Source organism: Anabrus simplex, chromosome 3, assembly GCF_040414725.1.
Source record: "Anabrus simplex isolate iqAnaSimp1 chromosome 3, ASM4041472v1, whole genome shotgun sequence".
NCBI lineage: Eukaryota > Metazoa > Arthropoda > Insecta > Orthoptera > Tettigoniidae > Anabrus > Anabrus simplex.
The window spans coordinates 278,904,285-278,931,100 of record NC_090267.1 but is presented as its reverse complement, the minus strand read 5'-3'; the positions used below and the strand labels follow the sequence as shown (position 1 = coordinate 278,931,100).

General features: G+C 37.4%; 1 protein-coding gene across 1 annotated transcript in view; it reads left to right on the top strand.

The window, feature by feature from the left end:
* Positions 1 to 25,731, top strand: part of LOC136866775 (sodium channel protein Nach) — a 90,790-nt gene extending 65,059 nt beyond the window's left edge. Inside the window, exons 10-11 of the mRNA XM_067143882.2 lie at positions 14,593 to 14,774; positions 24,898 to 25,731. Of these exons, the coding sequence (XP_066999983.2) occupies positions 14,593 to 14,774; positions 24,898 to 24,989 (274 nt within the window). The 3' untranslated portion in view covers positions 24,990 to 25,731. The remainder of the gene's footprint in view (positions 1 to 14,592; positions 14,775 to 24,897) is intronic.
* Positions 25,732 to 26,816: the final 1,085 nt, after the last annotated feature.

Here is a 26,816-nt window from a genome sequence, read left to right as displayed (position 1 = left end):
TTAGGGAATGCCTAAAATTTAATTCTCAAATATTTATGTTATTAGTGGTCGTATCTTGATGAAAATCAGTAGGCTAAGTCAGGGAATAATTCGCTACAATCTAGCCTATAAATAATTGTATTCACACTGAGAAAAATGGAAGTTTAGGGGAAGGCCTAAAATATAATTCTCTAATATTTATGTTATTAATGGCCCTATCTTAATGAAAATCAGTATGCAAAGTCAGGGAATAAGTCACTATAGTCTAGGCCATAAATAATTTTATTCACGCTGAGTAAAATTGTAGTTTAAGAGAAGGCCTAAAATTTAAATCACAAATATTTATGTTAAGTGGTGGTATCGATAAATACTACATAACTAAAGTTATATTGTATTAAATTTCCAATCATCTATGTCTTATAAATTGTTACCACACCGGCTATGATCAGAGATGTTCATGAATTTGGATTATTGTTATTAAGTCCATATCAGCACTGAGTCACAAGAAAAGGGTAAACAGAATTTAATGAAAATCGGTATGTAAAGTCGGAGAATAAGGAACTACAGTCTATGCTATAAATAATTTTATAAGACGTCCTAATATCACGGAGTCAAAAAAAACTAAATGTAAAGGCCTACAATATAGTAAGCTCATAAAACTGATCAACAATAACATTACATTAACCATTGTTTGTTGTGATGTGCTTTGTGTCTTCTGTTGCCACTCATCTCCGGGAGATAGGATTACTGCTGCATACCGAGTATTTTTTTAAAATTTGCTTTACGTCGCACCGACATAGATAAGTCTTATGGCAACGATGGGATAGGAAAGGGCTAGGAGTGTGAAGGAACCGGCCTTGGCCTTAGTTAAGGTACAGCCCCAGAATTTGCCTGGTGTGAAAATGGGAAACCACGGAATACCATCTTCAGGGCTGCCGACAGTGGGGTTCGAATCCACTATCTCCCAGATACAAGCTCACAGCTGCGCGTCCCTAACAATACGATCAACACGCACGGTTGTGCCGAGTGTAACAGCCTTCCTGAATATTGACAGGAAGTAGCTGGGGAGTTAGATAACTTTCTTCTTCAGCATGCCATTCCTCTGGTTCATACATTTACTGATACTACTGGTATGTTACACACTGGTTCATCATAGCATTTGGGTAATTCAATCCCTACTCTGAGACACTGATTGGAATGAGCAGTGTTCATATTTAACAGAATAATGGCAGAGGAGTGTTCACGGCAGTCTGCGGCCTGGTCATTCCAGCACTGGGACTTTGGACTGTTAGATCGGCATCGTAGTATTGTTGCATGTGATATAAATCATTTTTGGTTCCATATTGATGATATTTGCCTTTATATAATAACAATAAGTTATTATTTTATTCACCTAATCAGTACATTAAACACAAACAATTAGGACCTTGTCAATAATAAATTGGTTGTTGACATATTATTTAAAAATATGGTACATGTTTCACCTTAATTATGTAGGCGTCATCAGCCGTGGTTTGACCTTAAAAATAAAATCAGGCACCTGATTGACTTATCAATTAATGTTAAAATGGGGCTGTATTAGAAAGAATCTTGAAAGGTTGTGTATAAAAATTAACATGTGGCAAAAATTATTAAATTGATAATTCTACAAGGCTTATAACTAAGAATGAGGTGAATAATACAACAGTTAATTGTGAACTTGTGAATTTAAGGAAGTTGATACATGATAATATTTAACTAGCAAGTGGTTAAAAAAGGAAACACATTCCGAATTATAAGATCAAATGCCGTCTTATAAAATGTGATGGTAAACATTGACATTTAAAATGTCATTAAATGATGGTATTAGGACTGATAAATAATCAGTTATATGCATGATCTAAATGTCAATAACATATGGTATATAGCCACAAATTTAACCCCATTAAAACCCAATAAACCAAAATATGCTACGTTCACGTTTACCAACCATAGCATTCAACCGATTACCAATTCCCTAATTAAAAATAAAAAAAAGAAAGTAAAAATAGCATATACAACAAAAACACCAATCGTAATTTATTTTTAAATCATAACTCAATTAACGCTACAGATAACCATTATTTTGGATCAGGTATATACAGATTGAAATGATTTACATGCAATTTTTCTTTTGTTGGTCAAACTGGCCACAGTTTTTCAACCAGATATGCCGAACATTACAATGCTCAGAAACATAATAAATTTTCTGCAATGGCCAACCACATGAGGGACACAGGGCATAAATTTACTACCATAGAACAGGATCTATATATCTTGAAAAAAATTGTGAAAAGTAAACTCATGACAGAGTACGAAAACATATACATATTTCTTGACCAGCAGTTCAACAAAGATAGGAACTTAAATGATGTCATTGATAAAAAAAGGTCCTTTGTACAAACAGATCGCAATACTTTTGCAAAAGTCAATTCTCCTCACAAGTAAATTTTTCAAAATCTTCGACTTTAAACCAGTAAGCACTCCCACCATTCCAATATATAATACAATCTCTTCTTCCCCCTTCCCTTCTGCTAGCAGCTCCCCTTAAAGCTCAACAAGCAGGCCCACAGCCACACCTTCGCGAGCGCAACCCCCTCCACTGGGATCCCACCACTATAACACGCGCAGTAAGAACTCAACAGTTGCCAACAGGTCATAAGATCACAACACAACAAGTTACTCTCGCTGTAAGCCAAGAGGTAAGTTTGCACGTTCTCCACGTAATTTTCACAGTGAGTCCTTTATCCAACATTAATACCATGTTTCTGGTTTTCAATTACAGACTTCACCTTAGAATCAATGATTAATATGCTTACCTACACACAACTCTAGCATCGTCCCTTTTGACCAGCGCGTCAACAAAACTTGCAATTCGTAGTAACGTCAAAACATCACATCAAGTGGGATGGTTCAAAGAGGTCCAAATCAAATTTGAACATCAACTAATAGCTGGTAAGCTTTCATGCCATCAATAAAGTGAAAATATTATACCACATGTTATTGACATTTAGATCATGCAGTCCTAAGACTATCTTTTAATGATATTTTAAATGTCAATGTTTACCATCACATTTTAACAAGACAGCATTTGATCTTATAATTCGGAATGTGTTTCCATTTTTAACCACTTGCTAGTTAAATATTATCATGTATCAACTTCCTTAAATTCACAAGTTCACAATTAACTGTTGTATTATTCACCTTATTCTTAGTTACAAGCCTTGTAAAGCTATAAATTTAATAATTTTTGCCACAAGTTAATTTTTATACACGACCTTTTAAGACTCTTTTTATTACAGTCCTATTTTAACATTGATTTATAAGTCAATCAGGTGCCTGATTTTATTTTTAAGGTCAAATCATGGCTGATGATGCCTACATAAATAAGGCAAAACATGCACCATATTTTTAAATATTATGTCAACGAATAATTTATTAATGACAAGGTCCTAATTGTTTGTGTTTAATGTATTGATTAGGTGGATAAAATAATAAAATAACTTATTGTTATTATATAAAGAAAAATAAAACCATAGTACTGTTCGTTAAAATTGACAAAATGTGTAGTTTTTCATTTGATCAAGTATTTTATGTGATAACATTGCTTTTAATCGCTACATTCCTACTGACGTGTTTGTAATGACCTATGTTGACTTCAGTTAGGAAAACCACAAAGTCAGTTTTTCTGAGAATCCTGTAGCGAAGCATGGGTACATCAAGTAGTCTATACATAAAATAAGAGTTTTGTCTGTACATTGCTCAGAATTTAAAAAGAATGATATTTCTGTATCGTTCATGTCCACAGCAACAAGGTCATGTACTTTTTACTTTTCCGTAATTTCTGTCTGTGTGTCTGTATGTACGCGCATAACGAGAACATGGCTGAAGAGAATTTAGTGAAAATTGAAATGTAAAGTCAGGGTATGAGCCACTAAAATTTAATTCTCAAATATTCACATTATTAGTGGTCCTATCGATAAACACTACTTCACTAAAGTTATGTGGATTTAAATTTCTGATCATTTAAGTCTTATACATTTTTACCGCACCGGCTATGATAACAGAGATATCAATGAATTTGTATTTTTAATGAATATTGAATTTTCACGACTGCATTGTAATCGAAACCGACTTTCAACCTATTAGGTCATGTTACGTACATTTAGTACGTGTTGAAGAGATGTTAAGTATAGAACAAAAATGGCCAACCAAACACCAGTGGGATCCGAACCCACAACCTCCCGATTTTGCGTTGGTTGCTCTACCAATTGAGCTATGGTGGCCTAGGCCATCTTTGTTCTGTTGGAAAGGATCTAAGCTACAGGTCTGGTACTACTACCATCACACTGTAGAGTGCGCTTAAGTTGCCCGTTGAGGGCCAAGTCAATGAATATTGAATTTTCACGACCGCATTGTAATTGAAACCGACTTTCAACCTATTAGGTCGTGTTACGTACATTTAGTACATGTTGAAGAGATGTTAAGTACAGAACAAAAATGGCCAACCAGACACCAGTGGGATCCGAACCCACAACCTCCCGATTTTGCCCTCAGTGGGCAACTTAAGCGCACTCTACAGTGTGATGGTGGTAGTACCAGACCTGTAGCTTAGATCCTTTCCAACAGAACAAAGATGGCCTAGGCCACCATAGCTCAATTGATAGAGCAACCGACGCAAAATCGGGAAGTTGTGGGTTCGGATCCCACTGGTGTCTGGTTGGCCATTTTTGTTCTGTACTTAACATCTCTTCAACACGTACTAAATGTACGTAACACGACCTAATAGGTTGAAAGTCGGTTTCGAATTTGTATTTTTGTTGCTAAGTCCATATCAACACTGTGCCACAAGCAAATGGGTAAACAGAATTCAATGAAAATCGGTATATAGAGTCGGGGAATAAGAAACTACAGTCTAAGCTATAAACAATTTTATTCATCCTGGATGAAAAGTTAGTTTAGGGGAAGGCACCTAAAATTTAATTTTTAAGTACCTATGTTATTGGTCCTATCAAAAAGTACTACATGACAAAAGAGAATACAATTTCCAATCATTTATTTTTTATTCAGTTATACTACACCAACTATGATAAGAATGGTATTTTAGAATTGGAAGAAACCTAAATGTGAAGGCCTACAATATCAAAAGGTCACAAAATTGATCAACAATAACATTACATTGACCATTGTTTGTTGTGATATTCTTTGTCTCTTATGCTGCCACTCAGCTCTAATAGACTGGATTGCTGCTGTGTACTGAGTATAACAACCTGCCTGAATATTGGCAGGAAATAGCTGGGGAGTTACATAACTTTCTTCTTTAGCATGCCATTCCTCTGGTTCATACATTTTCTGATACTGCTGGTATGTAACACACTGGTTAATCATAGTATTCTAGCTATTCGGTCCCTACTCTGACACACTGATTGGAATGATCATTGTGGAAACTTAACGGAATAATGGTAGAGGCTCACTTATGACCTGGTCTAGAATTACAATTTTGGCCTATTCAAAATTACACCACCACAGTTCAATAAATAACTCAAAATTTAACCCTGAAAAGAGCTGTTTCTAAAGAAAAGCTTCCTCCTCTGCTCCTTTATTCCAAATTAGCAGCGATGAAGGGGTTTCTCCTCTGGCTGGAGAAATAATTTCCCTCCAAGTCAGATAGTTTTTTTGCCGCCAGTGTAGTGAATTGAGATTTTCTGACTCATTGGGTACTCCTATTAAACAGATGAGTAAAAGGGCATAGTTTTTGCCCTGGGACTCTACACTATTCGTCCCCCCCCCAGCCCCCAGCCCCTCCAGTCCCAAAATTAAAGTGTTCACGGCTTTCTGCGGCCTGGTCATTCCAGCTCTGGAACTTTGGAATGTTAGATTGGCAGGGTAGTACTGTTCGTTAAAAGTGAGAAAATGTGTGGTTTTTCATTTGATCAAGTATTTCATATGATAGCATTGCTTTTAATCGCAACACTTCAATTGGCGTCATTGTAATGACCTATGTTGATTTCAGTTGGGAAAACCACTAAGACAGTCTTTCTGAGGATGTAAACAGGCAGGTGGAGAATGAGTGACTGCCTTTATAATGAAAACTCTCCAACTTGATTGTGACTGATGGTAGGCAAGCGTGCCTACCATTTCAATGAAAATCCCTAACCCAGTCTTCACATAAGAAAAGATGTTTGGTAACTTCCCCATTACGTTTCTAGGGTAACGTTAAGAGCTACGCAATTTAATACAATTTTACTTGCAACAAACACACTACCTAACCTAAATTCTATATATAATGTAGAATTCTGTTGTGAAGCATGGGTACATCAGCTGGTATTTACATAAAATTGTCCATCACTTGTTGTAAAACATTTTCTTCAATGTTAAAATTTGAATTAATTTCTTGAAAATATGACATGCAGTGCTGGTAGCTTCAGTGTACTGACTGAGGGAGATTTGAATTCTGGTCTTGGAATAGGAAAATGGGACCATATCTTCATCAGAATACTTAAAAACTCTAATTCTTATGAAAATTCCTTTCAAAAAATAATCTATTTCTGGTAGAAGGAATCTAATGCTTCTGAAAAAACCTGTCATATGGCAAAGATCTGTGCTGCATGACTACCATATTGATAGCTTAATTCTTATGAATATTCCTTTCAAAAGGCAAGTTCTGGAAAGAAAGAGATATACATAATTAATGGGTTTGAAACCCTCAGAAATTTAAGAAATGAGTTTCCGTCACAATTGCATTACGTAAAAGCTTACCATTGAAGTTGGTGAAACTCTCTATAGCTGGTTCAAATCTGAGCCTCACTCTGACTTGCTTCTTGCCACACTACTGCACGTGTTATGTTTCCTCTCACCTGGTGGAGCTGGGCTAGGGGCAGTGGGGCGGGGGGCGGGGATCAGTGCTATTAGTAGCGGAAGGGGAAACATCTCCACCTCTAGATAGAACGGGAGGGTGGGATGTTTGTTTTAGAGGAGGTAACTTCAAATTATTAATTTTTCGTGATGATAAGAGCAACGGTATCTGTTCAGAATTCAAATCTCCCTCAGTCAGTACACTGAAGCTACCAGCACTACATGTCATATTTTCAAGAAATTCATTCAAATTTTTACATTGAAGAAAAAGTTTTACAACAAGTGATGGACAATTTTATGTAAATATTATTTACTGTCTTTTGTGTATTCTCAAACAGTTCATAAAGGACATGGGTTCTTCCATTTTTAAAATTATTAGACAGCAACAATAAATATTGTAATCTGTTATGAGACGCTATGGCTGAAGAAGTCTTAAATGAGATGAATCATGTTCCAAAATATGTTTAATATATTTTAATATTAAATAGTTTTCACTTGTAAAGTGAAGTGTATTGATTGGGTGGACCATTAAACCTAACATTAGTTCTTGATGACAAAGGCTATCATAGTGTAACTGAAACATGAACATTTTTTAAATGTCTACATGGTTTAATATCCCTTGAAAACCATCAAAGCTTGTTAGTTGAAATATGCCGTGAAAGCCTCCACCACTATAGTTAAGATAAAGGTTTCACATGTATATGCTCTGATAGGCAATTTACTGAATTGGAATATTTTGGGATGTATTTTGTAATACTGTATCATTTCATGTAGCCATTAAGCAGAAAGACATGAGAATAAATATTTGAACACCACAATAACCGTAATGAATTAAAATACAAACTCCCCCCAAGGTATATTGTGGGCCGGGTTGAGTGGTTCAGACGGTTGAGGCGCTGGCCTCCTGACCCCAACTGGGCAGGTTCAGTCCTGGCTCAGTCCGGTGGTATTTGAAGATGCTCAAATATGTCAGCCTCGTGTTGGTAGATTTACTGGCACATAAAAAACTCACGCGAGACTAAATTCTGGCACCTCGATGTTTCCAAGAACCGTAAAAGTGGGTAGTGGGACGTAAAGCCAATAACGTTATTATTAGGTATCTTGTGTCAGTTTGCCATCTTAATATTACTAAATATTTTACTTCATCATGGTCTATCTCTGATGTAAGCTGCAACTTGTGTAAATTTTATGAACTCTAAGGGGTTTGCATATGTGTTCCTAAAATCATAATTAACCTAAAATTATCAGTCACTGACCAAACATAATTAAGAAGTATCTCTAGATGCTCATTTGTGTACATAGGAACCGAAGAGGTTGTGGCTGTAACAGTATTAAAGCTTCTGGGATAAGGGTATTTCTGAGTAATATATTCGGAGCATGTCTATTACATCTGGGTGCTATGATAGGTATTATTCATAATCAGTCTTGCTACAATGGCACTTTCTGACACAAAGAAGAAGGCAGTTGCAGACATAATTCCTCTTCTTGCTTGCCATATACAACCTTCAGTTGTGCTATTTGAGCGGCTGTTGGCTCTGTGCTGGGGAGGCTTGCATGCCCCAATGAAGCAGATAGCCAAACCATAGGTGCAACCATACAAGAGGGGTATCTGTCGAGAGACCAGACTAATAAATAGTTCATTGAAAGAGGGGTAGCAGCGTATCAGAAATTGCAAAGTCGCAGTCTGAATGATTGACTGATATGGTCTTATAATAATATTTAACATGGCTTATCTGTGTTGATATTGCTACACAGCTGAAAGCAAAGGGAAACTACAGCCGCAATTAACTCCCAAGGACATGCAGCTCTTTCTGTATAAATGAATGATGTACTGATGATGGCTTCCTCGCGGGTAAAATATTCTGGAAGTAAAATAGTCCCCCTTATCTCCGGGTGGGGACTACATAGGAGGGGGCACTCATCAGGAGGACAAATACTGACATTCTGCAAGTCAGAGCATGGAATGTCAGACGTTTGAATCGTTGTGGTAGGTTAGAGAATCTGAATAGGGAAATGCATTGACTAAAATTAGATGTAGTTGGTATAAGTGAAGTACGTTGGCAGGAAGAGCAGGATTTTTGGTCAGGAACCTACAGAATTATCAACACAAAATCAAAATAGGAAATGTAGGAGTTAGTTTAATAATGAACAAGAAAATAGGACAGCGGGTAATGTACTATGACCAGCGTTGTGAACGAATTATTGTTGTCAAACTAGACACCAAGCCAATGCCCACCACTATAGTACCCTTGGACAAAACCTGGAGACACAGGAAGGTATCAAGTAGACTTCATTATGATTAGGTAGAGATTCATAAACCAGGTGTTGGATTGCAAGACATTCCCAGGAACAGATGTGGACTCTGACCACAACAAGGTGGTCATGAAATGTCATCTGAAGTTAAAGAAACTGAAGAAAGGAAGGAATGCCAAAAGATGGGATCTAGATAAGTTGAACAAAACACAATAGATGATGAGTGGACAGTCATGAAGAATGAGATCAGTAGGGCTGATGAAGAAAAGTTAGGAATAAAGGTAAGATCAAGTAAGAATCAGTGGATAACTCAGGAGATATTAGGCCTGATTGATGAATGGCAAAAATACAAGAATACAAGGATGTCTTGAATCCAACATCTGGTTTCTCAATCTCCACTTAATCATAATGAAGTCTATTTGATACCTTCCCGTATCTCTAGGTCTTGTCCATGGGTTTGATTGTAGTGGGCATTGGTTTGGTGTCTATCTTGACAACAATCATTCATTCACAAACAACTTCTAGGAAAAGAAGACAAGGCAGAAAGATGGCAGGAACATATTAAACAATTGTATGAAGGGAAAGAAGTAAATGATAAGGTTCTGGAACAAGAAAAATCTGTTGATGCCGATGAAATGGGAGACCCAATTTTGAGGTCAGAATTTGCCAGAGCTTTGAGAAACCTAAATAGGAACAAGGCACTTGGGATTGATGACATACCCTCAGAATTATTGACCACCTTAGGAGAAACCAACATGGCAAGGTTATTTCATTTAGTGTGCAAGATGTATGATACAGGAGAAGTGCCATCCAATTTTAGACAGAATGTTATTATACCTATTCCCAAGGAATCAGGTGCTAACAAGTGTGAAAACTACCACACCACACTACCACACTTACAACATTTTAACACTTATTGCTTACAGAAGAATGGAAAGACAAGTTGAAGCCAAGTTGGGAGAATATCAGTTTGGCTTCAGAAGAAATGTAGGAACACGTGAAGCAATCCTCACTTTACATCTGATCTTAGAGGATCGAATTAAGAAAGACAAGCGTACGTACATGGCATTCATAGATCTAGAAAATGCATTCAATAATGATGATTGGACCAAGCTATTTGAGATTCTGAAGGTGATCGGGATCAGATACCGCAAAAGAAGAATTATCTACAATCTGTACAAAAATCAGTCTGCAGTGATAAGAATCGAAGGCTATGAAAAAGAAACTACAATCCAGAAAGGAGTGAGGCAAGGCTGCAGTTTGCCCCTCTCCTTTTCAGTGTTTATATAGAACAGGCAATAAAGGAAATTATAGAGGAATTTGGGAAAGGAATCACAATCCAAGGAGAGGAAATCAAAACTCTGAGATTTGCCGATGATATTGTTATTCTATCTGAGTCTGCAGAAGATCTGGAGAAATTGCTAAATGGTGTGGACAGAGCCTTGGGAAAGGAGTAAGCATAGCAAAGTCACCTCCGTACAGGCCATGAAGGCCCTTGGAGGAGTGGAAGGTGTTAACCTCGGCGCGTGATGGGGTAGAGTGGTTAGCTCTACGCCCGGCTGCCTTTTCCCCCAGGAATTAACCTGGTACTCATTTTGGGTGTAGGCTGAGTTAACCTCAGAGCCATATGCACCTCCGGAAGTGGAAATCTCGTTTCTTAAATTTGACAACTTCGTGATGGGGATTTGAACCCATGTCCTTCCGGGCGAACTGAGCATGCCTTTACCGCCTTGGCCAGGCTGCCCCCCTGGAAAAGGAGTACAAGATGAAAATAAATAAATCCCAAACAAAGTAATGGATTGCAGTCAAATGAAGTCAGGTAATGCAGGAAACACTAGATTAGGAAGTAGATGAATACTTTTACTTGAGTAGCAGAATAACTAATGATGGCGGAAGGAAGAAGGAAGTAAAATGCAGACTGGCACAAGCAAGGAAGGTCTTTCGTAAGAAAAGATATTTGACTTGATATAGGAATTAGAAAGAGTTGAAGACTTTCATCTGGAGCATAGCATTGTAAGGAAGTGAAACATGGACGATAAGTAGCTGAGAAAAAAAAGAGAATAGAAGCTTTTGAAATGTGGTGTTACAGAAAAATGCTGAAGGTGAGATGGGTAGATCAAATCACAAACAAAGAGATACTGAATCAAATTTGTGAGAGGAGATTGACTTGGCAAAATTTGACCAGAAAAAGAAACAGAATGAAAGGACACATCCCAAGACACCCAGGACTTGTTCAGTTAGTTTTTGAGGGAAATGTAGGCAATAAAAATGGCAGGGGTAGACCAAGTATGAATATGAGAAGAGTAGATGTAGAATGCAGTAGTTGCATGGAAATGAAAAAGTTAGCACAGTATAGGTTGGCATGTAGAGCTGCATCAAACCAGTCTATGGACTGATGACCCAGACAACAACAACAACAAAAACAACGACGATGAGGACCGTTGTCACTCTCATTTCCATCGTCGTCGTCTTTTTGATTGTTGTCTGTATTGCTATCGCTGTCACTGTCGTCAACCAAGTAAATATTGGTATGTGGCATCCAAAGAGGCCTGGTGCAGGTCTTTCAACTTGATGCCGCATAAACCATCTAGATGAATTCTAATGATGAAGATGGCACACATACTGAAACACCTGAGGAATTAACCGATGAAGGTTAAAATCCCTGACGCAGCCTGAAATCAAATCCGGGACCTTCTGGACCAAAGGCCAGCACGCTAACCAGTTAGCCATGGTGGTGGACATCACCCAAGTTAATTACTAACTGGTCAGTCACAGAATCAGTGTGTGGTTCCTGAGCCCTGCAAGTTTCCTTTATCTGTCAAACTCATTGGCATCTTGAAGACTAGTTTTCGGTTGTTATAGACGAACATTTCTCAGCCACTATTCGCAAAATAAAGTCTACATTTCTTTTTGCTGTATATTTTTTTTACTACATTTCAAATTAACTCTGTAGGATTTAAATCCAGAATACTGTATATCCAGAATGGAGTAGCCACATTCAGAAAGGACGACATCAATTTTATATGTTTTAAAATCAGGTTTCCTGGGGACAATCGGAGAATATAGTTCTGGTTTGTACATTTTGGGGTCAAAAGGAATTTCATTGGCTGTAAGCCAGTTAATCATATATACGTTTTTTTGAAAGACGAATTTGGTGCGGGATTAATTTGAACATTGTGCTAAAGAGCATTATCAGTCACTAAGATAGATTTAGAGGGAAGGTTGGGTATTAATTTAGTTTTTAGCACTTCTCTTAATTCATAAAATTCATATTGTCATGGTAATCTCCAGTCTTTATTCCCGATTTAAATATCAGGAGAGCGTTTGGGATAAAACCCACTTCCCCACCTGCATGAACAGCGATAGCATGCTGGCCATTAGATACTGGAGCTAGAAGACTTGTATTCTGATTATACCTCCATGCATGCTCCTTAGTGTGCATATGTGTCATCCATATAGATAGCTGGCTGCCCTTCCTTTCTGCATAATGCTAAGGAACGTAAGTCCTTTATATGCAAATATCAAATTTCAGGTTTCTCAATCAGGATGTCCTGGTTGCTCAGTTTTTTGCTATCTGAAACCTAAATCTCTGAGCACCTTCCTTAAAGCCCATTTACTGCCAGAAAAATAAATTTTGTTCTTTAGAGCACACGGTGTTCATTTACTGTTCTGCGAATTACACATCTGTCAAAATCATTCAAGTCTGTTTTAGTTCTCTTTCTTGGACATTTCTTACTGGGAGAACTAAATGGCTTTCCCTCTTAATGACACTTCTCTCTTTCCTTTAAAATTATTTTAACACTGCTCACTGAAATACCTGTAGCTTGGGACACATGCTGTGGAATTAAATAAGAAGGTTCTTCACTGCTTTCCTGTTTCAAATAATTGAACATGTTACACACTATTTGCATACTTCGGCTATGAAAAACTTCCCTACCATCCAACTTGATAACATGACTGCTACACTCAGCTTCCATTACCTCTACACATTCAGCACGTTGTTTTCACACTAGAGGTCTGTCAGCACTTACCTCCGTACTGTGGCCTTGAGTTACTGAGAATCTTATATTTGGTTCTTGCTACATCTCCCAACCAGTAAATGCTTATGTTTTCTCTCACCTTCATTAATTTTCTTCTTGTGAATCTTCTGTTTCCATAGCTCACTTTTCAAGGATTCTGTCTGTGAACATAACCTTTCAATGTGCTCTATCTTTTGCTTGTACCACCACCGCCGCTGCCGCCGCCGGGCGAGTTTGCCATGCGGTTAGCTGTGAGCTTGCATCCGGGAGATAGTGGGTTCGAACTCCACCGTCGGCAGCCCTGAAGATGGTTTTCCGTGGTTTCCCATTTCCATAGCTCACTTTTCAAGGATTCAGTCTGTGAACATAACCTTTCAATGTGCTCTATCTTTTGCTTGTACCACCACCGCCGCTGCCGCCGCCGGGTGAGTTTGCCATGCGGTTAGCTGTGAGCTTGCATCCGGGAGATAGTGGGTTCGAACCCCACCATCGGCAGCCCTGAAGATGGTTTTCCGTGGTTTCCCATTTGCACACTAGGCAAATGCTTGGGCTGTACCTTAATTAACACCATGGGTGCTTCCTTCCCATTCCTAGGCCCTTCCTATCCCATTGTCGCCATAAGACCTGGACTTTGTTTATATCAGATTCAACCAATTTAAATGTGCAACTCCGTCAACAAGAGTTGTTTATTCTATTTCAGATAATAGTTGATACTACTATATTTTTTAAAGATTTTATTGTCACTTTTTAAATAATTTTGTCGCATACTACTGTTCTCATTTATATGTATATCATTTTCACCCCATTTTTAGGCCGTCATTTCATATTTCATTTCACTGCATCAATCTGTTTTAGCAATATAATTTACACTTGTCTTGGCTTGGCTGATGATGGTTCTTAACAGAACCAAAACTAGTACCTAATAATATTGTAATGTTATTGTAAACATTGCAGGATTAATATGTATTGAGAAGGTGGAAATAATAAGTTTTTGTATTTACTTTACGTGAGACCTGTCTGTGTTGGTGCAACGTAAAACAAATAGAATAAAAAACTACTACTACTTCTACTCATTTGTCACAACAGCCCTTTGTAGGTCTTGGCTTTCCTCAGAAGTTTGCCATCTTAAAGAAGAGAGACTGGCTAATTATTTTTTGGATTTCAAAACAAGTTTGTTTAAGTTGGGTTGTTAGCCTTCAGCAATCCTGGAGGACCAATGTTTTCTGTTAGGGTTGTCTCTTTCTCTAATGGATCCCTATTTTAAAGGGTTGGAAATCTGATTTCCTGCCCTTGCATGACTTGGCTGTGCAAGCATTACCCACGGGCCATAGTGTGACACGATAGGAATGAATGACATTTCCTGTATTTTATTAATACACTTCTATCAGCAATAAGAGCACCCACAGGACCATGTTCTACACCTTTGACCCCCATTACTACTACTATGTTATTTTAAAATATTTTTCAGAAGTACTGATAGATCAGAAGATTACGATGAGTTTGTTTACACCAGTGAAGAAGAAGAAGAAGAAGAAGAAGAATATGATAAGACAGAGAATACATTTACCACAAAAGTGTCTCTGCAGTTGAATGCTCTACCCACAGTACGTTTCAAGAGGAATGTGGTGCGAACTGTGTTAGACTTGGTGGGTGAGTAAAAAAAAATAAAATAGAATAGCATTTCAATTTTAATGTCTGAGAATGAGGAAATTTGTGACATTATTGTTTTTATTACAGTTTGTAATTGTATATTTTTGTAAAGGACAGGAATCAAACAGATGGTAAGTTATATCTCAAAAATAGAAAGCTAGGAAGGAGAATAAGGACAGCCACAATAGGCAAATATTATAATAGGCCAGTGTAAGGAGAGAAACAGAGAGGAGAAACAAGAATAAATCTAGAATCATCCCAAAAAGACAAGGACAAAGTCTGTATCAGTACTGCTACTATCTACATAGATGTTGTCCTCATCAGTGTATGTTCTTCTAGATCCTCACTGATGGCTAGCATAGGTGGTGAGGCTAGAGATGGCAGGATACAATCCTGGTGCAGTCAGTTGGCATTTGAGATGGGAGCGACCCATGTCAGAATATAATACTGGCACGTTAAGTAGCATCTTAACATGGCAAAACTGTGAACTCCAGCACCTCTTAATACACTGACTACCGAGCGAGTTGGCCATGTGGTTAAGGGTGCACAGCTGTGAGCTTGCATTCGGGAGATAGTGGGTTCAAACCCCACTATCAGCAACCCTGAAGATGTTTTTCCATGGTTTCCAATTTTCACACCAGGCAATTGCTGGGGCTGTACCTTAATTAAGGCCACAGCCACAGCCACTTCCTTCCCACTCGTAGCCTTGACCTATCTCAACATCACCGTAAGACTTATCTGTGTCCACGTAACATAAAGCACATTGTAAAAAAAAATTGTTGAGTGCCACATATTGAGAGGAGAATGGGCACCGAGTGATCCCACACTATTTTTACATTTTTGAACTTCTTATATTGTACTAATTCCATTCGTATTATAAAAAGACCCTACCCACCCTTCTTACCCCCAATTATTCCCTATCCACACCTCTATCCAAATTGTCCCCCTCAGCGCCAATTGTACGGGCCCTTGGTATACCATTTCAACGGATTTTTGTCTAGAATTACCCCTAATTCAGTAATAATGTCTAAATAATAGTAAATATTATTTGAATTGGTACTATATTTGTAACATATAAAGAAAAAGTTTGTTTGGCAATGTCTGAAAAATGTTAAAATTATGAAGAAGTCAACATGAAATCACTAATTTAATAAAAAGGGAAGCTTTTCTTGTTAGCCAATATATTACACATAGGCTAATTCATATGAAAAACATAGTCATCAGTCATCAAAAACAAATACTTTAAATCACTTATTTATCAGGAAGGATCTTCAAAATACAAGTACCGTACCGTACTACAATGTCACCACAAATCAAAATGAACATTCCACTTATCTCAACTTTTGTGCTCATAAATTGTTGTGCTGCAACGTTTCTTACTTCTGCAGACTTTGCATTCTTTTCCCACCACTCTCACTATACCCCCTTTAGATTATGAACTCCATCATTGTTTGTGCAGTTTTCTGGAGCAGTTATCATTTCCAAAATGGGCAGATGAAAATAGTCTAGGGCTAATTTATTTCTGGAATACTTGAAAGTTTTGGAAGGATCCATTTGATTTATCTGATTGTTTATAATGTTCTTCAGAAGATGAACAGTGCCGTACATATACAATACTGGATGGTCTATTTTGTGGATAAAAGGTGTGCATTCATCATTGGAGCCTTCGTTCAACAAAGGAAACATATTCTGGTTGACCTTATTATTATCATCAAAAATGATGCACAGAACTTTGAAGTTACAATCTTCCAAAAGTTGCACAACTTTCTTGGTGACACCTGCCATTTTGGCCCCTGAGATTGTCTTCACTGCATGTAAGGCAACAATATGTTCGAAAGAAGAAAATGCTGATGATACCAGAGAAGCAAGAACAGTTTTTGCTTCAGGAGATAGTAGTGTTCTGCGAAACCTACAATCCTTCCTGTAATAAATAATTTCATGTGGCTATTTCTAGCCGAGTGCAGCCCTTGGAGGCAGACCCTCCAATGAGGGTGGGCGGCGTCTGCCAGGTGTAAGTAACTGCGTGTTAGTGTGTGGTGGAAGATAGTGTTATGTGTGGTGTGTGAGTTGCAGGGATATTGGGGACAGCAGAACTATCCAGCCCCCGGGCCATTGGAATTAACCAATGAAGGTTAAAATCCCCAACCCGGCCGGGAATCGAACCCGGGACCCTCTGAACCGAAGGCCAGTACGCTGACCATTCAGCCAAGTCAGACTACAATCCTTCCTGACCTGTAGTCTATTCCTTCGTTAACATATTCCTCATCCAGTTACAAAATGATCCACTTTTCTATTCCTCTTACTTTGTCCCTTTCATAAAATGGTCATTTTCATTCACCTGAATTGGTGAAATATGTAAAGAAGCAGTCATTTGCTGCAGATACTTGCGATGTGGCAAAGTAAGAATTTTGTTGACTCTAATTGCGTCATAACACTTTTTTTGATTGTATGTAAACGAGGAATGCTGTCAAAATCATCCTCAGAGAGAACATTTTTTCTTCGAAGTGAAAATTAAGGAGATATGTTCCAAGAAAAGGTCAACCTGGTTAGCAAGAATTTTGTCATCATTTTGTGTAAGCTCATCTTTTAAGTCCTGAAGCTTGGATTTCACACTCTCAACTAATGTATTTACAGATGTAAGTTTACAGCTTAGATTACTAAATTGATTCATTAATTGTCGCAGCCAACTCAACTTTTGTAACAATAACTGTGACCCAAGAATTTCACGTAGCACTTGATAACTCACTTCATTGTCACTGAAATACAATTCCAAATGATGAAGCATTGAATATAGGAAAGATCATATTCCAGATCATGAACACACTCGTTTTCAACTAGTACAAGAAATTATTTCTTTGAGACTGTGACAAACAGTACCAAGTGTTGTGCAGATTAATAGTCCAAAATTTCAAAGGCACAGAACTCAGTGAAACTTTACAGAAAACCTGTATCTGTGGAATTTCTGTCTTGAAAATTAAAAGCAGAATTGTTAGTAGTTTGTGCAAACATTTTTGCTTTCAAACTACTAGAAAAGGCACAACAATTTGCTATCATATAAAAAAGGAGAAATTTATATAAGAAAGTTGAAAACCCTGAGATAATAGCATCCAGGTATGTTACTGAATATCTTCATATTGTGATCTTTCCTACTTTATTTGTTTTTTTCAGTTTTTGCAAAGTGCTTTACATCACCCGGTTTTCCTACTTTTAAAGACATCACTCAAACTTATTCGTCTACTGATGTCATTCCACGCCATCTCTTCAGTGACAGCTCGGAACATACCACTTAGTCGAGCAACCATTCTCTTAAGTCTTCCCAGACCAAACTTTGCAACATTTTTGTAATGCTACTCTTTTGTCGGAAATCACCCTGAACAAATCGAGCTGCATTTCTTTGGATTGTTTCCAGTTCTTGAATCAAGTAATCCTGGTGAGGTTCCCATATGCTAGAACCATACCCTAGTTGTGGTCTTACCAGAGACTTATATGCCCTCTCCTCTACATCCTTACTACAACCATTAAATACCCTCATAACCATGTGCAGAGATCTGTACCCTTTATTTACAATCATATTCATGTGATTATCCCAATGGAGATCTTTCTTTATATTAACACCTCGGTACTTACAGTGATCCCCAAAAGGAACTTTCACCCCATCAATGCAATACTTAAATCTGAGAGAAGTTTTACCATTTGTGAAACTCACAACCTGATTTTTAACCCCATTTATCATCATACCATTGCTTACTGTTCAACTCACAACATTATTGAGGTCATTTTGCAGTTGCTCACAATCTTGTACATTATTTATTACTCTATAGAGAATAACATCATCCGCAAAAAGCCTTAACTCTGATTCCACTTCTTTACTCATATCATTTATATATATAAGAAAAAATAAAGGTCCAATAATACTTTCTTGAGGAATTCCCCTCTTAATTATTACAGGGACAGATAAAGCTTTGCCTACTCTAATTCTCTGAGTTCTGTTTTCTAGAGATATACCCACCCATTCAGTCATTCTTTTGTCTAGTCCAGTTGCACTCATTTTTGCCAGTCGTCTCTCATGATCTACCCTATCAAATGCCTTAGATAGGTCCATCGCGATACAGTCCATTTGATCTCCTGAATCCAGGATATCTGCTATATTTTGCTGGAATCCTACAAGTTGAGCTTCAGTGGAATAACCTTTCCTAAACCCAAACTGCCTTCTATCAAACCAGTTATTAATTTTTCAAATATGTCTAATATAATCAGAAAGAATGCTTTCCCAGAGTTTACCTGCAATGCACGTCAAACTGACTGGCCTGTAATTTTCAGCTTTATACACAGGGGCTACTATAGCAACTCTCCATTCATTTAGTATAGCTCCTTCATGCAAATAATAATCAAATACTATCTGCGCACTTTTTAGCGATAGATTTACACCCTAGTGCTGAATCAATTGACTTCGGTTATCTTCGAGATTCGTATTGGCAAATTTTGAAACACAAATTAAGAATCGCTTATCATCGCCGTGCGACATCTGGTGTACACTTTAAGTACTCGTACTGTTGTTGTTTACACAGCAAAGCCAAACTATAGAATTCATGCTAGGAACAAGATTCGCATCGGGAAATATTATATAGTATTATATATTGTGTGTGTGACACAGTTGTTGGCGTTAAGATAATAAAGGTTTAGAAAATTCATATCGATCGACCATATTATTGATTAAATTCAGATTTAATTTCCATTCAGTTGGCAGTATTTACCGGAACCGACAGTGCTTCCTTCTTACTCCTCACAGAGTACAAAAATCTATCACTAAAAAGTGTGCGTACAGTAAGTACTTCAGATAAGGTACTATATTCCAGCCAATTGTCTTCAGTATATCCCCAGAAATCTCATCAATTCCAGCTGCTTTTTTAGTTTTCAATTTTTGAGTCTTACTGTAAATGCCACTGTTATCATAGGTAAATTTTATTACTTCTTTAGTTTTAGTCACCTGCTCTATCTGGACATTATCCTTGTAACCAACAATCTTTACATACTGCTGACTGAATACTTCTGCTTTTTTAAGATCCTCGCATACACACTCCCGTTGTTCATTAATGATTCCTGGAATGTCCTTCTTGGAACCTGTTTCTGCTTTAAAGTACCTATACATACTCTTCCATTTTTCACTAAAATTTGTATGACCACCCATTACACTTGCCATCATGTTATCCTTAGCTGACTTCTTTGCTAGATTCAATTTCCTAGTAAGTTCCTTCAATTTCTCCTTACTTCCACTGACTTACTTGACTTAATTGCTTTGTTCCTTGTGGAACATAGGGCATCAACAAAGCATCTCTATCTGATCCTGTTGCCAGCCGACCTCTTCACCTCTCTCCAGGTCTTGCCTTCTTCCATTGCCTCCATGTGTACAGATCTTCGCCACGTTTGTTTGGACCTTCCTCTCCTCCTTTTACCCTGCGGGTTCCAATCCAGTGCCTCTCTCTGAATGGCTTCATTCCCTTTTCTCAACGTATGCTCTATCCATTTCCATTTCCGCCGCTTTATCTGTATGGCCATCTTGGTTTTACCTGTTCTTCTCCATAGTTCATGATTGGAGATTACTTCTGGCCAGTAGATGTTTAGAATTTTCCTTAAACAGTGGTTGACAAAGGTCTGCAACTTGGAGATAACCACTTTAGTCACTTTCCAGGTCTTGGACCCATATCCTTACTTCCACAGCCATTTCTAACTCTATTTCTTTTAATCTGTACCTCCTTCTTAGTCTCTTTACTTCTCTGTTATAATATAGTGGATCTTTACCATTCCTTACCACCTTTAAAGGTACAAATCTATTTTCACATTCCTCAACAATTTCTTTAAACCCATCCCAGATTCTGTTTACATTTTTATTTACCATTTTCCACCCATTATAGTTACTTTTTTTAAACTCCTTCATGCCTGCTTTCATCAGCTATATTGTACGTACATATTTGTTAGCTGTCCATTTCAGTGTTACTGTTTTTTTCTACATTGTTATGTGCTTATACAACAATTTAAATCATGGTGCCATGGTTTAATAACATTTACTGTCAAAAATGATTAAACATGTTATTGAAACTGTTAATAAGGGATCATTTTTTTTCCAGAAAACTTGTTTATTCAACAAAATGCAATGCCACTGCCCTCGTGATGTCCAGGCCGTACTGTAACTCTGATGACGTCACGCTTTGGATGGGACTTGGAGGCGATACACATTCGCTCCACTTGAATAACACACTCGTTTAAATTACTTAAGAATCTGTTAACACCTTATAAAACCTAAAACTATTCATAAATATTTGTTAGTTCTGATATACAATGCATATCCTTCCCCATAATGTTCTATTTCTCGCGTATATCCGTCCGTTTCCGTGAGTACAGGCTAACACTCTAAGACATATTTTTGCGGTTTCTATCCATTTTCTAGTCAACTGGAACATTCACATTATACAAACTGATAGGAAACAAGCAACAGATTACCAATATAATATACTACAAATGTAAGTTATTTCTGTACCACCTACAAGAAAGATTACAAGTAAGCTAACCTTCAACAATAACAAAACATTTACTGTCACTGTCATGAAATTCAGTTATTGTTTAAAAATGTAGATTTTTGAACAGCAAACAATGCCTATACAATTATTATCATATTTAATTTTCATGGAATAACCCTGTTTCATTGCATATGATATGAAATTTGATAGGAAAATCCCAGCAGTGTTATTTCACAATACATTTCTACCTGAAATGGCACAATGCATAAATTGGTCTTGAATTTTCATATACTGGTACACCGAATTCAAATAATCCGAGTCTTACTACATAAAAATATATCTAATGTTACCCATGTTTTTGACATAATAAGAAATTTTAAAACTCACCATCTGGACGATACACTCTTATTTCCCTCAGCATTTAGTGTTCAGAAAATTGGTTGATACACACAACTGGTGATTAACGATTCATTTCTCCCCAGTAATAGCCTTCTTCCATATCCTATCTCTTTCTTCTTCAGAAGGAAACACTAATACTGGAGTGTACTCTCCTTGTTTATAATTAGCTTTGCAGCCAGGCACACAGCAACTCTTAGCATGGTGATTTCTTTCACTAATAACCTTAATTCAACTTTATACACATCGTCGTTGATAATAAAACGCTGAATGCTTTAACTCAATTCATTTTACACTAGGGATATGACATTACACAAATAAACTACATAATTAAAACACGGCAGAGCGATATTCTTAACCTAGAGCCTCACACGAATACACGCTCACACTAAGTTTTCTTCACTAACTGAGGACTTTTCACTTAATAATACGGTCGATAACGACTCAGTCTGATATATATCTGAGTAAACATGCGGCCAAGGTTAAAAGTTTCAATAAAATAGCGAAGAATTCACATGTAACCCAACTAACACACGTGCTTAACTTCCCCCCTAACGATCAGCTGATTGCTTTCCCGCGCTCCCTACAGTACGGCCTGGACATCACGAAGGCAGTGGCAATGCCTCATGTTACCACAGCCGGCCAACTGAGGTCAGTGGGAGTAGTGTGAAGAGGGGGAAGACTCCCGCCTCTAATAGAGCTGTCTCTAGAGGCAAAATAACTTCCATATTTGCACAGTTCTGGCTGGACAAGAACTCATGACTGGCATATAGGAATCTTGTTTACTATGTGATTATGAAACATACTGTAACTCATGTTCGGAATATCTTTCATACAATTTCTATATAGGGGAAGCTGAATAGCATATGCTATTAAAAAGAAATCCATAGGGCTACCAAGTGCTAGTGAGACAAGCTGTTGCTGTTGCATTGTGAATGGATTGTCCTTCATGTTGCTTGAGTTGGTTGCCCACATTGATGCAGCTGAGTCACCTGCTGGGGGTTGTCTTGGTGCTGCTGAATGTCCATCTTCAGAGATGGAATGTGAATAATACTCTCTACTTGAGGAATGTAGGTCAAACTGCTGTGGTGTAATATTGTCATCAAGAGATGCACTACACCAAGTTTGGCTTCTATGCCATCACTGTTTAGTCACTAAGTTATGAGCTTCATTATGGTCCATATTGACAACTGATCACTATCAAAGGGTAGAAAATGGTCCACCTATTCAAGCTATACTCCTGCTTCCTTTCGACAGTCAACCTGGTGTTGGTGTCCGTATCAGATGCACGCAACTTACGAAGAACACAGGGACATTTGCTTCAAACCAAATTAAACAATAGATCACTATATCTGGTGAAAAGGATTACCTATTCAAAATTACAACTTTTCCCTCCAAGCTACATAAAAGTCATTACCCATATTACATTAAACAAACATAAATTATAAATGAAGTTGCTCATTTATACAGATAGGGATGCCAACTCCCAGATTAACTCAGGAACATTTGACTGCTGAAGGAGCGACAACATAGCACGGCATCAACCACAGCAGTTTTGATGTTTCATTTAGTTTCAAGTTTGGATGTGTTGTTCGGACTTCATCAATGTTTTAAATTAAGATTTTAAATTGTGGCATACCAAAGTGTTTAATTTATTATTGGTTACATATGTGCATATCTCTTCCAATTGTAGCATGGCTGAATATGACTCAATATATATGGGGTCAAAACTAGTCCCAGTTTTATAAGACAATATACAAGCTTATGGTATTGAATAGGTGGACCCTTTTCTATCCTGTGATAGTGTTTAGTCACACCCATCCTAGTTAGACTGGCTTGATCACTCATAGCTGTAAGAAAGCTGTAAGAAATGTCGCCTTGCAGTAACACCATAACACAATAATTGAGGGCCTACAATTGTTAACAGATGTGTGATATTCCTACTACCATGCTAAGCAGTATATACTCTCTTGCTGCCAATGCTGGTGGCACACTGGACAAAATGAAATATAACAAGAAGCCTCCACATATCCATGTTGCGGGCATCACTTCTAGTGGTGACTTCTACAATGACCTGTGTAGGCAGCAGTTGACTTGTTAATCCATTGAATCTGTAATAAATTATTTGCATGGATATTTCCATTAATTTATTTGAAAATGGAGTAACAAAAGTATTTGTAATAAATCAAACTATAACGTAATTGCTAAGATTGTGTTTTGCACTAATCAATGTCTCATTGCTCACTAATTGTGAGGTGGTCCTTAAGAGTGAACAAAAGTAAGGAAAATAGTAATTTTGTAGGTGTTTCAGAAATGTTTGGCATTTCCACATCACAATTTATCACTTTCAGAATTAGAGTTATTTTCAGGTGATCAGCAAGTTTCATAATCTCATTTCTCTAAACGTATGCTTTCCCACCTCCTGTGGATCCTTTATCACAGACACTTTCAGGACATTTCAGAATGTAATTCTTGCTCTCATATTTGCATGTCGATATTTTATTTTTAAAGCTCACTTTAAACATAAAAGAAAATTTTCCATTACTTAAGTCATATAATGGTGATGCATAATTAATGAGGAGAGGCCAAGATGATAGTACAGGAAGACGTGAAGATTGTTCTTGTTCTTATGCGTTTTCATGTTTGTCTTTGGTTCTTTTCCTCACACTAGGCTTCTATTGTGTTTATTCTGTAGGTGTATTCCTATCCTGCATTCTCACTGCCTTCAATGTCCGACTCGTTGGCTGAATGGTCAGCGTACTGGCCTTCGGTTCAGAGGGTCCTGGGTTCGATTCCCGGCCGGGTCGGGGATTTTAACCTTAATTGGTTACTTCCATTGGCCCGGGGGCTGGGTGTTTGTGCTGTCCCCAACATCCCTGCAACTCACACACCACACTTAACACTAACCTCCACCACAATAACACGCAGTTACTTACGAATGGCAGATGCCTCATCGGAGGGTCTGCCTTACAAGGGCTGCACTCGGCTAGAAATAGCCACACGAAATTAAAATTAACTGCCTTCAATGTTTATTTATAAGTTCTAAATAAAGTTTATTGTCTCTCCTGGAAAATAAATCAATTTTTATCAGATTTGGTTCAAGTTTAATTATGATATTTGGGTGTATCTGCAGTATTATAACAGTAATGCATGATTTTGTGCCCTCATTTTAAACATATGAAAATGTTAAATAATGTTATGTAATGTTGCAGTATCGATGGGTGGGACTGCTGGCCTCTTCCTGGGAGCAAGTCTGCTGAGTCTAGTGGAACTTGTCATGTTTATATGTATACGTCGCTGGTAGTGATGTGTCATACAGTATATTTGTTTAAAAGAAGTAAGCTAACGATATATCATCTGTTTGTCTAAAAGAAGAATTGTTATCAAAAGTAAGCTAAAAATATGTCATCTGTTTGTCAAAGTAAGAGGCAGTAACTGTAGTAATATATGAAGAGGTCCAGAGCTTATCTAGGGAGAATATGGAGTTTGAATTGTATTTATTTTGACTATTTAGCAACTAACTACAAAATGAAATGTCATAATAATAAAAGTACATAAATATTAAACAAATAAAATACATAGATATTTGTGAATTCTTCTTTTTATTCTTCTTCTTAGGATGCCGTCTCCCTATGAAGGTTGGCGATCTAATTTATTATGATTACTCGCGAAACAGCAGCACGAAAGATTTCAGTAGAAATTCGTCCACACCGGGGGCAAGTCTCTAAACCAGGAATTTCTTCAAATCCTCAGAGATCTTCGACCTTGGGGGAAAAAATGTAAAAGAGGGGAAAGTGTAAATCGTGGGAAACAACTTATACGGGTATATATAAAAATGCTCTGGAAAAGGAGGTAAATGTTACAAGAAAGGCCAAAGTTGAAGACAGAAAAGACATGGATGGTGGAAAGAAAAGACCAACCACAGCAATGTATGAAGGAGCACTGGGCAGAGTTAAAAGCCCAGAGAAGGCAGCTGAAATAACGTGGTCCTTAGTAGGCCGATGTGAACAAAGAATAATAATAACAACCACTATTTTCTGGCCAGGGTTACCTCCTATGAGATGGAGTAGATCTTACAGTAAGCAACTCAATGATATACAATTTCGATTTCCACAGAGAAAATGAAATAGTTTTCCAGAATAAGTAAATTCATAATTCCAATATAATTGGTCCATTATTGGAAATTATAAATTTTCCAGCTAACTCATTCTTGGTTGCAAGCATTTCACCCAAGTGTACAGTTTTGGGCCCATCAGTTGGTAACTAGCACATCTACCAAAATGGATGGCTAGTGAATGCTACTGCACACGCTACTTGGAGCCTCAGGCAGTGCCACTGCACTATGAGCAACTTGGACACTCTTAAAAAAATGTATGCCAGCTAGGCCATCAGATGATATAGATTTAGATTTCCATAGGGAACTTGAAATATTTATCCTGAATGAGTACACACTGGCAACCAAGAATGAATTGACTGACAGGCTGAGAAAGAGACCATCCTACCAGGTTCACTGTATCAAAAATAGCAATAACCATTCAAATTGCTTCACCCTTTATTCAGCCAAACATCTAAAATAGGCCTACTCACTTGTTAAAAAAAAGTTGTAAAATATATGAAAGTTTCAACAATCATATCAAATCAACATTTTAAATTGATTTAGCACAAATTAAGCTCTTTCATAGCCTTATCAGAAACGAAATAAGAGTGTGTTGACCCTAAGACCGTATGATGGTATTTTCTCAGGGGTGTAAGTTGTGTGTCAAAACCCAAATAAAATTGAAAGGAAAATAATACATTATTTCATTTGTTCAAATATAATGTTACATTATAGTGTGGTTTTTTGTTATCATACGTTGTTCCTATCAGACTGCCACACTGTCAAGGTGTTGGTTCTGTTTCCAAAGACTTCGCAGCTTCACTCCCTGGAATCACGCATGTGCGCATACTGTCTAAGTACACTTGCCTCGTGCTTGCTAAACATGATCAAGGCATTGTTTCAGTTTCCAACGCTTTGTGTTGAATTTGTTTTTTGAGTTCCGCGTGAGTGAATTATTGCTTATGCAATCAAGTCAGAGGTTGAAATGTTTTAATATAGGTAGGTAGTGAAAGCATAGTAAAACAATTATTAAAT